The following is a 14,348-nucleotide window of genomic DNA, read 5'->3' as shown; positions in this document are numbered from 1 at the left end:
TCATCTTACATCTCTAAAACTCCGCGTCTTCTCCATGATTCGCCGCGCTATGTTCGTATAAATTGCCGCCACCTCGCCATCCGGATCGCGCACGACGATCGGCGCTCCCTCGTCGCTGCTCTCCCGAATGGTGGCGTCTAACGGCACCTCCGCCAAAAACTCCACTCCTCGTTCCGCCGCCGTCGCCCTCGCTCCACCCCGTCCGAACACGTACGACCGCGTGCCGTCCTTCTCACAATAATACGCCATATTCTCCACCACTCCCACCACCTCCGTGTTCACTTTCCCGTACATATCGATCCCTCTTCTCGCGTCCGCCAGCGCCAACTCTTGCGGCGTGCTCACCACCACCGCGCCCGTCAGCGGCAATTTCTGCGATATCGAAATCTGCGCGTCTCCCGTTCCCGGCGGCATGTCCACCATGAGTACATCGACGTCTCCCCACCTCGTGTCTTGGATCATCTTCGTCAGCGCGCCGCTCACCATGGGTCCGCGCCACGTCGCCGCCGCGCCCGGTTTCATCAAAAATCCCATGGATTGGCAGCGCACGCCGTGATTCTCCATCGGTAACATGCGTCCGTCCGCGTCCACGACCGGCTGACCCGAGAGCCGCATGAGCGTCGGGACGCTCGGTCCGTAGACGTCGGCGTCGAGCAGGGCGACGCGATGGCCGAGACGCGCGAGGGCGACGGCGATGTTGACGCAGGTGGTTGACTTTCCGACGCCGCCTTTTCCGCTCGCGACGGCGAAGACGCGCGCGCACGAGGCGAGAGAGGGAGGGAGGGGAGGCGGGACGAACGCCCGAGGCGCGGCGGCGGCGGTCGCGAGCGCGCGACGGGCGACGCGGGGGAGGAGGTCGCGCGCGGGCATGGCGCGGCGACGTGTGCGGCGGCGCGCGCGGCGGCGAGGCGGAGAAACGTTTTACAAATCATTGGCTAAGAATTCTGCGATGTCTCTGGCGTTCATGGCGCCGGTGTATCGCGCGATGCGGCCGGTTGCGCCGTCGTAGGTGACCAAGGTTGGGTAGCGCAGGACGCGTCCGACGAGTGATTGCGCTTCGGCGTCCCAGCTGTCGTGGCAGTCGTTGACGGCGCAGTCGATTTGGAACGCTCGAGCGGTTTGTGTGCCGTCGACGAGCGCGCGGTAGTCCAGATCGCCCAGCGCCGCGTTGAGCAGCGAAAGAAAGCGTTGACAGAACGCACACGCGGACGAGGAGAAGAGCACGGAAAACTTCCCTTGTCGTCGAAGCGCCATCGTTTGCGCAGCTTTGTGATCGAGTTGGTTGCGCGCGATGTGCGGCACGCGAGGCGGAGTCATGCCCGCGGGCGTTTTGGGAACGCTTCGCGCCGACCGCGTGAATGGTCGCGTCTCCGACAGCGCGCCATCGGGAAGCGGGGACACGTTTACCGTTTGAATAGAGTCCTCTTCGACGTCGATCAGCGCGACTTGAATCCGCGACGTCTCGTCGTCCCCGGAATCGTCGCAACTATCGGTGATTTGACACAGCAACCACGTCCCACGGCTGGTGTCGACCACGCCCACGGTGGCGTTTAAACTACTCGAATCCACGAGGTGATGAATGTGTACGCCTAAAGCGTCTAAATCTTCGTTCGCTTCGTTGGCAAAAATCATCGCCAACTTCCGCGCGCCGACCGCCGGGCTGAACTCACTCAGGCTGAAGAATCCGCGTCGCACGACGGTGGATACCGTCGCGTTATTGATTTCATCGATCCATCGCTCGACCGAAGTCTCGTTCTTCCTATTCCCCATCCATACCGAGTGCAACGCGCCTCGAACGAAGGCGACAGCGGTGATGTCGTCCGGGTCAAACTCGTCCAGCAGCTTCGTACCGATGCGCCAGGCGTCCGCGCCCATCAACACGCCGAGTCTATTCTTAGGCGTGTACCCGATGCGCTCCAATATCGCCGCGCGAAGTCGCCGCATCGACGCCGTCGACGCGCACCCGTCCGCCGACTTGCACGGATCCAACACCACCACCGCCAGCTCCGCCGCGCCGTTGTCAAAAAAATCAGCCACCGCGTACTTATCTCGCAGTCGCACGAACGGCCAAAGCGTCATGACGCTCTCGTTCTTTCCCATCGTCTCCCTGTTCAGCGTCCTCGCCGCGCGCGCCAGACCCGCCGCGCTCCACTCGCCGCCGTATCGCACGCGCGTCCCGCTCGCGTCCGCCAGCTCAAACTCCGCCCGCGGCGCGCTCCACGACCCGATCGCCCCCCCCGTCGCCTCCCGCTCCGGCCTCCACGGTCGTTCCCACAGCACTCTCGCCCCTCCGCTCGGTTCGCTCGCCAGTTCGCGCTCCAGCGCCAGCGCCAGCGCTCGCGTGCTCCCGCACCACGGCGGCGCCGTCAGTCGCAGCGTCACCCCGTCCTCCCGCGCCCGCGTCTCCCCGCTCGCGTTCCACGACGTCCCGTACCGCACCTCGCGCGATTCCGCGCGCCGCGCGCTCGAGTACGTCGTCCGCGGCGCGTCGTCGTCGTCGTCGAGCATCGCCGCGCACGACGCCGTCGTCGTCGCGCGCACCGATCGCGCGACGACGAGCGCGACGCACGCCACCGCGACGCGCGCCGCGCCGTCGCGCGTCCGACGTCGCGCCATCGCGCGCGCGCGTCTGCGCCGACGCGCGTCGCGGCGCGGGCGTGTCTTCGTTCCGTGTGTAGACTCGAGTCTTGAGATGCGACATCGGTCGGTCGCGTGTGCGCAAACAGTCACGACGAGGATTTCGTGAAATTAGGGGACGCCGTACGGGTCGTCCCGGCGGCGGCGCGACGGCGCGACGGCGCCACCGCGACGCGCGCGATGCCGAAGGTGACGAAGAGAACGGAGCGCGACGCGCGCGAGTTGGTCGACGCCTCGGGCGCGATCGTCGCCGACGACGCGGACGCGCTGCGACCGGTGTACGCGCCGCTCGGCGCGCCCACGGAGACGCGAAAGGGAACGAAACACGAGTACCGCAAGGTGAACGTCCCGGCGCATCGGTTCGCGCCGCTCCGAGAGCACTGGATGGCGCTGTACGAACCGGTGACGAAACAGATGAAGATCGACGTGCGGATGAATCTGAAATCGAAAAAGGTGGAGCTGAAGACGACGGAGAGGACGGAGGACGAGAGCGCGCTGCAGAAGAGCGCGGATTTCGTGCAGGCGTTTCTGCTCGGGTTCGACGTGCAAGACGCGGTGGCGCTGTTGAGGTTGGATGACTTGTACTTGGAGTGTTTTGAGGTGAAGGATGTGAAGACGCTGCGGGGAGAGCACATGAGCCGCGGGATCGGGCGATTGGCGGGGAAGAATGGAAAGACGAAGTTTACGATTGAAAACGCGACGCGGACGCGCATCGTCATCGCCGATCAGCACATTCGGATTTTAGGATCGTTTCAGAACATCAAGGTGGCGCGAGACGCGATTTGTTCGCTCATCTTAGGCTCGCCTCCGGGCAAGGTGTACTCGCGCTTGCGAGCCGTCACCGCGCGCTTGGCCGAGCGGTTTTAAAGCGTTCCGGCGCGTCGCGCGCCGTCTCCGACCGCGCGGCGTCCACCCGTGTAACACAATCGAATTCATTAGCACCACGAACGATTGACGTTTTTCGCGTCTTTCGACGCGCCATGTTTCGTTCGCCGTCGTCTTCCGCGTCGTCTCCCTCTCTCCGCGTCTCTCCGCGTCTCTCCGCGCGCCGGCGTTAAACCCGGTTTAACGCCCGCCGGAGGGTATCCGCAGACCGCGCCGCTCGCCATGCCGCGCGCCGCGCCGCTCGCGCGCGCGCGCGCGCAAACGTGCGCGCCTCGATCTTTGTGCGGCGCCGCGACGTCCGCCTCGACGCGCGGCGCGCGCGCGGCGCCGTCGAGCCGCCGCGCCGACGTCGCGCCGGTCGCGCGCCGACGTCGCGCGTCGTTCGCGACGCGCGCGACGAGCGACGACGCCGAGGTCGCGGACGAAGAACCGGCGAACTGGAAGTACGCGTACCTGTACGACGGCGCGTGCCCGGTGTGCCAGACGCTGAAGAGCGCGCTCGAGGGGACGGGGAGGGGCGAGGGCAAGGTGTGGTACGTGGACATCAGCGATCCGGCGTACGACGCGAAGAAACATCAAGGCGTGACGTTCGCGGAGGCGATGGAGACGATACACGTGCTGAAACGCGATAAAAGCGAACCGCTGCGAGGATTGCCGGCGATCGAGGCGCTGTTCGCGGAGGTTGGCATGGGCTGGGCGGTGAAGCTGGCGACGATGCCGGCCATCAGCCTCGCGGCGAGCGTGCTGTATAAGTTGATCTCGAGCAATCGATTGAAGATTGGAGGCGCGATGGGGGCTGGGGTGATGGCGCTCGGACGAGTCGGTATGGAGATGCGAGGAGAGAAGGCGTCGTGCGCGGAGGGGGATGAATGCCGGGGTATCGCCGACATGGAGGTGGACGAGGACGCGCGCGGGGCGGAGGAGGAAACCTCGTTTGAATCGGTATATGCCGAAGGCCCGAGAGCGATTCTTGGCGCGTACGCGAGTGGAGGCATCGTCAGCGCTGCGATCGTGAACGTGCGCACGGGTGAACTCGAGTCTGAGCTCATCACCGCTCCGTTGGACGAGGGCGCCCTGCTGGATATCAACGCCGTCGGCTCGGCTTTGCGCTCGCTCACCAAGGAGCTGAAGTGGCAAGGTTCCGTCTCTGTCGCGTTGCCGGGTGTTTGGCACGCTGACGAGAAGTTGGGCGGCACGAGCGTGTACGCCGCGATGGAAACTTTGAACCCTTTCGAGGGACGCCGCGAACGCGAAGAAACCGAGGAGCTGTTGCGCAACGCCGTCGGTTTGGACGTCACCGTCGTCACGGGTGCCGAGGCGCACGGTTACGGTCACCAAGACTTGTGGGGCGACGCCGCTAGACGAGTCAAGATTGGTCAAACCCTCGATAGTGACGATCCCGACAACGCGATGAGCGGTTTGACCGGTGTCGTCACCGCCGGCCACGAAGCTGTACACGTCGCGCTCTTCAGAGACGGTGTTCTTCGCACGAATGCTGATTTCAGAGAAGCCGATCTCGCCATTTCATGGATCGAACCAGAGTGGGCGAACGCTAAGCCTCCGGCTGATGACTGCGAGGATGAAGAAGAGTGGAAAGCATGGGCGACGAGAATGGCGGTGCACTTGGCCAAGGTCGAGAACTGCCGTTGCGCTCGCGGTGGCTTGGAACGATGGGTCGTCAGCGGTAGCGCGGCGAGAAACTTCGACAAGTGGTCGCATCTGGTGCCAAAGCTGAGCGTCGTGCAAGCTGGTAAGGCGGCTGCTCCGCTCATCATAGGCGGGTCCAACTCTCTCGAAGGCGTGCGAGGCGCCGCCGCGGGTGGCTCTTTCCGATTCAGGTACATGGCTGATATTCGTCGCGTGCGTTCTGCGATCGGCAAAGAAGTCGGCCGATCGCCGCAACTCGTGTCTGCTATCCAACTTCGCGAGCTTTTCGAGAAGTTTGGTGGTGACATTAACGATGACGCCATTGATTTGGACGCCTTCGTGCGCATGGTCGCCGCCATGGGCGTGCGCCTGCCCGAAGACGAAGTTCGTGAGCTCGTCTGCGACATAGACGTGCAGTGCGAGTCGTCAGTAACGTTCGATCAATTCGAAACCTGGTATAAGTCGGTGATCGGGACCGAGGTGGCGCAAGTGTTGCACACCGAAGCCGCTGTCGATCAAGTCCTCGAAGAGGAGATGGGCACGGGACGCGCCGTCGTCCTGCAAGTCGGCTTTACCTCTTGCATGCCGTGCAAGAAGTTTTTGCCGTACTTTGAACAAAGCGCGCGCGACAACCGCGAGAAGTGTCGATACGTGCGCATTTACGGGAACGAGAATGCGAGTACCATCCACCTTGCGCGTGACCGCTTGGCCGTCAAGTCGACGCCGACGTTCTTTGTGTTCAAGGACGGCGTCGTCACGCACATGCACAGCGGTAGCAACACCGAGAAGTTTGACGACGCTATCGCTGAGCAAGTCGGCGTTCTCCCGATCGGCACGTACGAGGCCAAATGGAACCCACCCGTACCAACCGAGGCGACGACCGTCTAACTGGTGACCGCCCCGCACGCACTTGCGCCGCAGCGCGATTCTTACACTTCATCTTCGCCGCCGACACCCGCTCGTCGGTTTATTTTTGGTATGCGCGCCATTGCGCGCCGTTTTGAAGTTGATGATACGCACGATGTTGCAATAAATTTGAACAAGCACTGTACTCCCTCGCGTCCGGGACGCGGCGTCCCAAACAAAAAGGGCCGGATTTTCTATTTTCGGCATTCGTCCGCAGTGCGCGTCGTTCGCGACCTCGCTCGCGCGTGTGACACGCGCAATCCGTGAGACACTCGCGTCGAGGATCATTGATCCGCGCGCAGTCGATCGCGCGCAGTCGACTCGACGCACGAGTCGTATTGATTTCAAATCACGAATTCAAATTCAAACCTCACGACCGGGACGCCGTCGACCATGTCCAAGTCTCTTAGCATCCAAGTCCCCGCGCGAACGCCCCTGGGCGAACGCTCAGGGAACGAAAACATCAGCGCGGCGTCGAAATTCCCGTCCAGTAAGCTGAAGTTGGACGAGTTATTTTTAAACTGGTTATCCATGGCGGAGAGCCAAAACTTGGTGTACGAACTGTTGAAGGATGCGAAGGCCGGGAAACCGCTGCGACAGCCGAAGAGCGGTGCGATGCACGCAAACGTCGCTGCAGCGATAGGAACGCCACCGAGGAGCCCGCAGAAAGGGTCGAGGTACGGTACGAGCGCGTTTTCGCCTACGAGGCGACCGCTGTCGAGGCAGGCGTCTTTGTTCACTCGAGCGACGAATGAGCCACACTCGATTCCGACGTTTTACAAGCCAGGCGGTGAAGGCTTGAGCGAAGAGGTGAACGCAGGAAAGGTCGCGTTGGCGGAGCGCATGTTTGAAAGACACTTGACTGGGATGAATTTAGAGGCATTCGCGGGAGTGGTTCGAGACGTCGTCGGATTGCCGCGATATTTCGCCAAACGTGTGATGAAGCTCGTGGCCGGGGCGAATGCGGATGTCGTCACGCGTGAGCAATGGTTTAGTTATTGGAATTCTACGCTTCGTCGGCAGAAGGATGTGAGTTCAGCCATGTTTGAAATTTTGCGACGACCAAACGCTCGAGCGTTGGAACACGCAGACTTTACCGAGGTGCTCACGGAGATGACGCAAACGCATCCGGGCTTGGATTTTTTGAAGACCACTCGCGAATTCCAGGAACGTTACGTAGAAACGGTGATTTATCGTATATTTTACGAGTGCAACACGACCTGGAACGGGCGTTTGACGCTGCGAGAGTTGAGAAAATCAGACTTGCTTGAGCACATGTTGCTCGCCGAAGAAGAGGAAGACATCAACCGCGTGTTGAAGTACTTTTCGTACGAGCATTTCTACGTCATCTACTGCAAGTTTTGGGAACTCGATACCGACCATGACTTTTTCATCAATCGTGAAGACTTATTGCATTACGGTAATCACGCGTTGACGTATAGAATCGTGGCGAGGATATTTGACCAGGCGGGGAGGCCGTTCAAATCAGACGTGCCCGGGAAGATGAGCTACGAAGACTTTGTTTGGTTCATTTTGAGTGAAGAAAACAAGAACCATCCGCTAGCGCTAGATTACTGGTTCAAATGCATCGATACTCATCACGACGGCGTCATCACGCGAGATGAGATATACTACTTTTATGAGGAACAGATTCAACGCATGGAATGCCTGGCGCAAGAACCCGTCCTGTTCGAGGATATTTTGTGTCAAATGATGGATATGCTCAAGCCCGAAGTCGACGCGAGAGTGACTCTGAACGACTTACGATCGAGCAAGATGAGTGGCAACTTCTTCAACGTTCTCTTCAACATGAACAAGTTCATCGCATTTGAAACGAGGGATCCGTTCTTGATGCGACAAGAGCGCGAAGAACCGCACTTGACGGAATGGGACCGCTTCGCTCGCGGAGAGTACCTCCGGCTGAGCATGGAGGAAGACGATGAGATGGACCACGCGAGCGATGTGGTGTGGGAAGAATCCCCTATATGAATAATGATTAGAGATACTGTACACTGTAACGATAGCCTAGCGAGAAGAATTTTGTATTCCAACACGACGGAACGAGGACGAAGGGACTATGACGTACATGCGAACCGCGAACAACTCGGGTGGAAACCCAGTCTGCAAACGATGCTCGAGGCAGCGCATGCCTGTGCGATTGATGATGTGCAGCAAATACTCGTGCGAACGAGTGATGGACGAGTCTTCCAAATCTAAAATGAATCCGCTCGCCGCGTTGTTCTCCTTCATGACTATGACGCCGTTTTCCCTTAAACCATCCTTGCAACGACGCAAAAACGCCACGAAGTCATCATCCGTCAAGTGCCCGATGCACCACTGAATCCAAATCACGTCGTATCTCTCGCGCTCCGGAACGAAACTTTCCAACGGTTCCGCGACGAAGCGCTTCGCGCGATGCCCGTCCGCGCGTCCGTCCCCTCGCACCAACGCATCCGCCGCCGCTGCGTCCAAAAAGTGTCGACACGGCTCCACTAAATCGACTTCATCAAATTTTTCGATCAAAAACGTGCTCGTCACCCGTCCGACGCCCGCGCCGCAATCCAACGCCGTCGTCTTCGTCCCGTTCGCCTTCGCGCCGCCTCGTCCCCGTCCCCGCAGGTCCTCCAGCAGCTTCGCGTTGTCCCGAGCGTCCGGCGCGCTCACGTGCGCGAACCCACCGAGCACGCCGTCGACGTCGGGCGCGACGCCGTCCCAGTACTCGATCCCCTTCGCGTAAAACGTCGGTTTGCTCCCGTCGGCGCCGTGCGAGCGCTTTTTCGCCACCTCGGCCCAGAACGCTTCGTGCGTCCCGACGTCGCGTCCGAGATCGTCGACGCCGCGAAACTCGACCGCGTCGGGCGTCGCGTCGTCGCGCATCGCGTCGCGCGCGTCGCGTCGCGTCGCGTCGCGTCGCGATGTCGCGCGCAGAGTGGCGCTGTCCCGGTCGCGGCACTCAGAAGCGCGCGGCGGCGCCGCGCGCGCGGCGCCGCGCGACGCGCGCCGTCGCCCGCGCGTTCGAGCCTCGCGCGCGCGTCGCGTCATGCGCCTCGCGGACGCGTCGCGCGCGCTCGCGCCGCGCTGGACTCGTCGCGCCGACGTCCAATTGGTCGTCGCGTGCGCGCTCACGACGCTCCTCGGCGGCGCGCTGCAGCTGCACAAGCTCGCGTCGCTCGACGCCGCGGGACGGGAATTCGCGGAGACGTCGACCGCGGCCAAGGTGTCGTTCTTGCTGCCGTTCGCGCTGGCGAAGAGCTGCGCGAACTTGGTCGTCGGCGCGGTGGCGGACGCGCGCGGACGGCGACGCGTCGTCGTCGCGGGATGGAGCGTCGCGATCGCGGCGCCGGCGTTGGGAATGATCGCGGGAGCGCGGAAATCGTTCGGCGTCGTGACGATGTCGGCGTTTTTCCTCGGCAGCGCGCAAGGGTTGACGTGGACGGCGCTCGTGCTCGCGAGCGTGGACCTGTGCGGGAAGGCGCGCAGAGGGTTCGCGTCGGGGTTGAACGAGACGATCGGATACACCGCGATCGCAATTTTCGCAGAGTTTTACGGTTCCATGGAGCGCTCGGGGGTGCGGTGCGCGTGGACGACGCAGACGCCGTCGGCGGCGTGCTCGGCGGCGAACGCGGCGCAGACGTGCGCGGTGGCGGACGATTGGGTGAAAGCGTGCGTGGGCGAGTGCGCGTGCGATGGGTACATGCGCGTGCCGATGGGCATCGAGCTCATGATGTGTTTAATAGGCTTGTTGGTGTCGATATTCGTATTTAAGGAGACGTTGGCGACGTTGGCGGCGGGGCGGCGTTTCGACGTCGCGTGGGCGAGCGAAATTCCAGAAGAGGACGACAAAGAGTTGCGCGGGCGAGATTGCGAAAGCAGCGACGGCGGTTCCCTACAGGTGATACCCGCGCCGAACGAGAGTTTGAAAGAGGCGATGATTCGCACGACGTGGCGTAATAAGAACACCGCCGTCGTGTGTTACGCGGCGTTTTGCGCAAACTTTGAAACCGCCGTGGCGTGGGGGCTCATGTCCGTGTGGGCGCGCGACCAACTCGGGTTAACCGGACGCGAGCGCGACTTTTTCACTGGGTGCTACTCGTTCATGAAAGGTTTCACCCAAATCGCATCTGGGTTGATGAGCGACAAAATCGGACGTAAGCTGCCGATGTCGTTTGGCTTGATTGGCGGAGCCGTGGCGCTCCTCGTCGCCACGTTCGGTGCTGGTTTCCACGGCAAGTTCATGTCCGGAAGCCCCGATGCGACAGAACTCAGAGCTATGCAACTGGCATATTTAACTTTATCCTCCGTGGCTCTCGGCTTCTGTACGGGCGTGACGTATCCCGTCCTCGCCGCCGCCGCCGTCGACCACGCGCCGGACGAGCGCCATTACGCCTCCACCTTAGGTGTCGTTAGATTCTGGCGAGATTTAGGTTACGTCATGGGCGTCCCGATAGCCGCCATCGCCGATTCCGCCAGCGCCGAACTCGCGCTCATCTTAGTCTCCATCGTCATGGCCACCGCTGGGTACGGCGTGCACAAGACGTACGAAGAGCGTCTCGGCGGCGCCGACCCGCACGCCGACGGCTACGCCCACACTCCAGTCGCCGACGCCGATCGCGAAGACGACTTCAACGACGAACCCATCACCACCACCGCGATCGAAATGTCCCCTCGCGCGTGAATTAGAGCTTGAATTAGAATTTTGCAGCGTCTCCACAACATGGTGCTCCTCGTTCTGTACTGCAAAGCCGAGTTCGAAAACGTCGCGAGCGTCGAGTTCCCCGCCGGTTATCACTACTGCTTCGACGTCAAAGACTCCCAGAGCGATGAAACGCGCGAGGGCGTCTTCATGAGCGCCGACGACGTCGTCGAGATGGAAAATTCACGAGGCGAAGCCAACTTTGTGATGAAGTTTCCCGACTCTAAAAAGCAAGCCAGCGTGTCCTTCGTCGACGTCAAGGGCTTGACGACGAAAGGGGTCATCGACGCGTCGGGGACGTGGGTGCCGGTGATGGGATTCGAGTGCCGAGGGCTGGAGTTGGAAAAGTTTTACCCGACGAAGGGCGCGACGGTGAAGAGCGAGGGCGGTTCGACGTGGCGAGACGTGGATTTGAGCGAAGATCCCGACGGATGGTTCGAATACTGCGAGAACGGCGGCGATAGCGTTGGGATCACGGAGTTTACGTGTGAGATTAGGAAGCACAAGGCGTGAGGAAGACGACGCGAACGCGTCTCGCGAATTAAAACCGCGCTACGAAGACTAGAGATTGTTAACGCTACGGCGCCCATTCGACGCCCGCTCGAGCGAACGCCGTCAGTGATGCCGCACGCTCTGTCCCGTCCCGCGCGGCACCAGGTACGAGATCACCTTGCTAAACTTGACGAAGACGAACATTCCGAAGAACGCGCACAGCGCGAAGAACATCAGCGCCATCAAATGTCCGCTCTTCGCCTGTTTAAACGCGTGTTCCACCTTCCTCCGCACGTCTTTCATCGCCGCGTCGCTCGAGCTGAAGTCCACGCTCAGCGCGTCGATCAACGACCCGCGAACGGACGCTTCTTCACCGATTTGATTCGACATTTGTTTCAGCATCTTCACCTTGCCTCGCAGTCCCGCGACTTCGTCGTCCAGATCCATCGCGCTCGCCGCGCCCACGTGCACGTGAAACTCCCCGCCCGAGGTCGAGGCGTTGGGGCGCGACGTCAGTCCCGCGGCGGACGCGCCGTACGGGTGCGCGGGGCGCGGGTACGCGGACATGACGCGCGCGCGGGCGCTCAACGGTCGCGCTGTGCGGCGAGGACGCGCGCGCGACGGGACGGCGCGCGGACGCGCGCGATGGGACGGCGACGGAACGCGCGAGCGACGTCGGGACGCGCGAGGGGAGGCGCGGTGTGACGACGCGGCGACGGGGACGGGGCGCCGGCGGGCTGAAAATTAAAAGCGTCGCGCGTCAACGTCTAGGACGCTTGTTGGACTCGTCGGGGGGATGGTATTCGTCCGGCGCGTCCGATGGGTCGTAATTGTCGGCGTCGGCGTCGAAATCGACGGGCTCGGGAAGCGGGGCGTCGCCGGCTTCGCTGGCGATTTGTCGCACGATGAAGTCGGCGTTTCGCTTGGACGCCTTCTTACGCGCCTTGAGCGCCTTGATCATCATTTGCGTCAGTTCGCCCATGTTGACGCCGCTTTGAGATTCACGCGCGGCTTCGACGCGCGCGAGCGCGGCGCGGAGCTTCTTCTCGAGCGTGTCCAAGGTTTCCGTCATGGTGTCGACGGCGTTTCGCTTGAAGACGATTGCGCTCTCGCAGCACTGCACCGCTCGCAACATCCCGACTGGGTCCTCCGCGTTTTCTACGTTCGTCTCGTCTAAAAGCTCCTCTCGCACGTCCGCATCGAAGCGTTCGCTCGCCGCGGCGACGTCGCGCTCGGCGTTCTCCATCTTGACCAAAAGTTTCGCGAGCGCGGCGTTGTCGCCGCTCAGCGCCGGCACTTCCGCCAAATCATTCTTGTTCTTTTTCGCCACCGGCGCCGCGCTCGTCGCCGCCGGCGCCGCGACTTTCGCCGCCACCGCGGTCGAGCCACCACCACCGTCGCTCGCGCCGTCCAACCACGACTCGGTGCTCGCCCCCGGGAAGCACTGTCGCTCGCCCCACACGCGCAACAACTTCTTCACCTTCTCCGTCGTCGTCCCGTCTCCGTGCTCCACCGCGTGTTTACACGCATCCGGCATGTACCCAACCAGCGCGTCCGCCCACTCCGGTCCCTTTTTCCGGCTCTTTTGCACGATATCGCTCGCGAGGTACAAAAACGGCAACTTTTGCTTCGACGCCGCCGCGCGCAACCGTTCGTCCCACGTCCCCGCCAGCGTCCGCGCGTTTTTCCTGTGAAAGATGCACCAGTGCGAGAGCGTCTCGATCGACTGCGCGCTCCCGTTCAGCGACGCCAGCTTCGTCGTGAACGCGCTCGGCGCATCCGTCATGACGTTCGATTACCGACGCGCGATTCGGATTCGTTCCGCGCGCGCGCCTCGCGCGCGCGCGCCGCCGTCGCGCGCGCGCGCGATCGACGGTCGAGTCGTCGTTCGTTTCAACCGCGGTCGCGTCGTCGAATGGCGTCGTTTCGCTCGCGGTGGTCGTCACACCGCGCGCGTCGTCGAATGGCGACGTCGCGTCGTCGCCGCGCTCGCCTCGGCGCGCTCGTCCTCGCGTGCGTCGCGGCGCTCGCCGCGCGCGCGCGCGCGAGCGACGTCGACACCGAGTGCGCCGAGGCGCGACGCGCGTGCGCGCGCGACGCGCGACGCGCGATCGATTCCGACGCGCGATTGCAAAAGTTTCTCGCGACGGCGACGCGCGACGCGACGCGCGCGGACGGCGACGCCGCGCTCGGGGCGTCGCGGTACGGAGGATTCGTCGCGGATGACGCGCCGAGGCTGGCGTTCGCCGAGCTCGTCGCGCTGGGGTGCTGCCTGTTCGACGGCGAGTGCGCGCGGGACGCGGCGACGCGCGCGGCGAGACGGGGCGACGACGAAGCGGCGGCGACGCGAGACGCGCTCGAGATCGGCGGCGCGCTTTTGTTTCGGGCGAGCGAGCACGAACACTGGACGAAGATGCCGGGGATTGGGACGCTGGGCGCGGACGCGAGGACGTGCGCGGAGGCGACGGGGACGACGAGGTGCGACGACGCGTTGGTGGCGACGTACGTCAAAGCGGGCGACGCGGGAGATGAGCTCGGGGTGCTGCGCGCGGGAGATGCGATGCTGCGAAGGTACGTCGCTGGGTTGGCGACGCGCGTGCAGGGGGAGGGAGCGCGGGAAGAGTGCGACGCGACGCGAGGCGGCGACGTCGGGGACGCCGCGGGCGCGCGAGCGCTGTTCAAGCGACTGTTGACTTCGAATAGGTTTGATAAAGTCGCCGCCGAGCGTTTGCGCGAAGTGACGCGCGCGGAAGAGCTTTGGGTCGATCCCACGCGCGGAGGGACGCCCGATAAAGCGTATTTAATGGCGGATGCGTTGATTCGATTGGCGTCGCGAGGCGCGACGGCGATCGCCGTCTGCGTCGTTTTCTACGTATTTAGAAACTTCACATTCATCGGCGGTGCGTGGCGATTCGCGCGCTCAGTGTTTTTAGCGGTAACGGGGATAAGTTTAGTCACGCGCGTGTTTAAGCGCGTTCGCGCGTTCGTGAAGTGGTTGCGATGGAAGCCGCCCGTGGTGGACACGCGACAGGCGAGACGCGAGGAGGCTCGAAAAAGTAAGAAGCGAGTGTGAAGGTTCGCCTCCGGA

General features: G+C 62.7%; 11 protein-coding genes across 11 annotated transcripts; 6 read left to right on the top strand and 5 right to left on the bottom strand.

Moving 5' to 3' along the window:
• OSTLU_16185 (predicted protein) lies at window positions 1–870 on the bottom strand (the record flags this gene model as incomplete). The annotated part of the gene is made up of 1 exon (XM_001418687.1): window positions 1–870. One exon carries the CDS (start codon window positions 868–870, stop codon window positions 1–3), a length of 870 nt encoding a protein of 289 aa, XP_001418724.1.
• A 144-nt stretch (window positions 871–1,014) lies between these two features.
• OSTLU_16184 (predicted protein) lies at window positions 1,015–2,616 on the bottom strand (the record flags this gene model as incomplete). The annotated part of the gene is made up of 1 exon (XM_001418686.1): window positions 1,015–2,616. A coding segment is annotated over one exon (1,602 nt), but the record flags the coding sequence as incomplete, so codon positions are not given.
• A 201-nt stretch (window positions 2,617–2,817) lies between these two features.
• Window positions 2,818–3,504, top strand: OSTLU_35737 (predicted protein; the record flags this gene model as incomplete). The annotated part of the gene is made up of 1 exon (XM_001418916.1): window positions 2,818–3,504. The coding sequence occupies one exon, from the start codon at window positions 2,818–2,820 to the stop codon at window positions 3,502–3,504; it is 687 nt and encodes a 228-aa protein (XP_001418953.1).
• Window positions 3,505–3,744: 240 nt separating this feature from the next.
• On the top strand, window positions 3,745–6,223 carry OSTLU_32698 (predicted protein; the record flags this gene model as incomplete). The annotated part of the gene is made up of 1 exon (XM_001418915.1): window positions 3,745–6,223. The coding sequence occupies one exon, from the start codon at window positions 3,745–3,747 to the stop codon at window positions 6,055–6,057; it is 2,313 nt and encodes a 770-aa protein (XP_001418952.1). The 3' UTR covers window positions 6,058–6,223.
• Window positions 6,224–6,468: 245 nt separating this feature from the next.
• On the top strand, window positions 6,469–8,100 carry OSTLU_32696 (predicted protein; the record flags this gene model as incomplete). Its single annotated transcript, XM_001418914.1, has 1 exon — window positions 6,469–8,100. The coding sequence occupies one exon, from the start codon at window positions 6,469–6,471 to the stop codon at window positions 8,062–8,064; it is 1,596 nt and encodes a 531-aa protein (XP_001418951.1). The 3' UTR covers window positions 8,065–8,100.
• OSTLU_35539 (predicted protein) lies at window positions 8,101–8,952 on the bottom strand (the record flags this gene model as incomplete). The annotated part of the gene is made up of 1 exon (XM_001418685.1): window positions 8,101–8,952. One exon carries the CDS (start codon window positions 8,950–8,952, stop codon window positions 8,101–8,103), a length of 852 nt encoding a protein of 283 aa, XP_001418722.1.
• Window positions 8,953–9,115: 163 nt separating this feature from the next.
• Window positions 9,116–10,750, top strand: OSTLU_32694 (MFS family transporter; the record flags this gene model as incomplete). Its single annotated transcript, XM_001418913.1, has 1 exon — window positions 9,116–10,750. One exon carries the CDS (start codon window positions 9,116–9,118, stop codon window positions 10,748–10,750), a length of 1,635 nt encoding a protein of 544 aa, XP_001418950.1.
• A 39-nt stretch (window positions 10,751–10,789) lies between these two features.
• OSTLU_35485 (predicted protein) lies at window positions 10,790–11,281 on the top strand (the record flags this gene model as incomplete). The annotated part of the gene is made up of 1 exon (XM_001418912.1): window positions 10,790–11,281. One exon carries the CDS (start codon window positions 10,790–10,792, stop codon window positions 11,279–11,281), a length of 492 nt encoding a protein of 163 aa, XP_001418949.1.
• Window positions 11,282–11,383: 102 nt separating this feature from the next.
• Window positions 11,384–11,827, bottom strand: OSTLU_32692 (predicted protein; the record flags this gene model as incomplete). The annotated part of the gene is made up of 1 exon (XM_001418684.1): window positions 11,384–11,827. One exon carries the CDS (start codon window positions 11,825–11,827, stop codon window positions 11,384–11,386), a length of 444 nt encoding a protein of 147 aa, XP_001418721.1.
• A 185-nt stretch (window positions 11,828–12,012) lies between these two features.
• On the bottom strand, window positions 12,013–13,199 carry OSTLU_32691 (predicted protein). Its single transcript, XM_001418683.1, has one exon. The coding sequence runs from the start codon at window positions 13,044–13,046 to the stop codon at window positions 12,021–12,023; it is 1,026 nt and encodes a 341-aa protein (XP_001418720.1). The 5' UTR covers window positions 13,047–13,199; the 3' UTR covers window positions 12,013–12,020.
• Window positions 13,200–13,223: 24 nt separating this feature from the next.
• OSTLU_16178 (predicted protein) lies at window positions 13,224–14,333 on the top strand (the record flags this gene model as incomplete). The annotated part of the gene is made up of 1 exon (XM_001418911.1): window positions 13,224–14,333. One exon carries the CDS (start codon window positions 13,224–13,226, stop codon window positions 14,331–14,333), a length of 1,110 nt encoding a protein of 369 aa, XP_001418948.1.
• Between the last annotated feature and the right edge of the window lie 15 nt (window positions 14,334–14,348).

This window comes from Ostreococcus lucimarinus, chromosome 7 (genome assembly GCF_000092065.1).
Source record: "Ostreococcus lucimarinus CCE9901 chromosome 7, complete sequence".
NCBI lineage: Eukaryota > Viridiplantae > Chlorophyta > Mamiellophyceae > Mamiellales > Bathycoccaceae > Ostreococcus > Ostreococcus sp. 'lucimarinus'.
The sequence above is the reverse complement of the archived record's forward strand: the minus strand, read 5'-3'. Positions and strand labels throughout refer to the sequence as shown.

Coding starts and splice junctions, on each gene's coding strand:
- OSTLU_32691 (XM_001418683.1), bottom strand. CDS start 13,046: ATGACGGATGCGCCGAGCGCGTTCACGACGAAGCTGGCGTCGCTGAAC.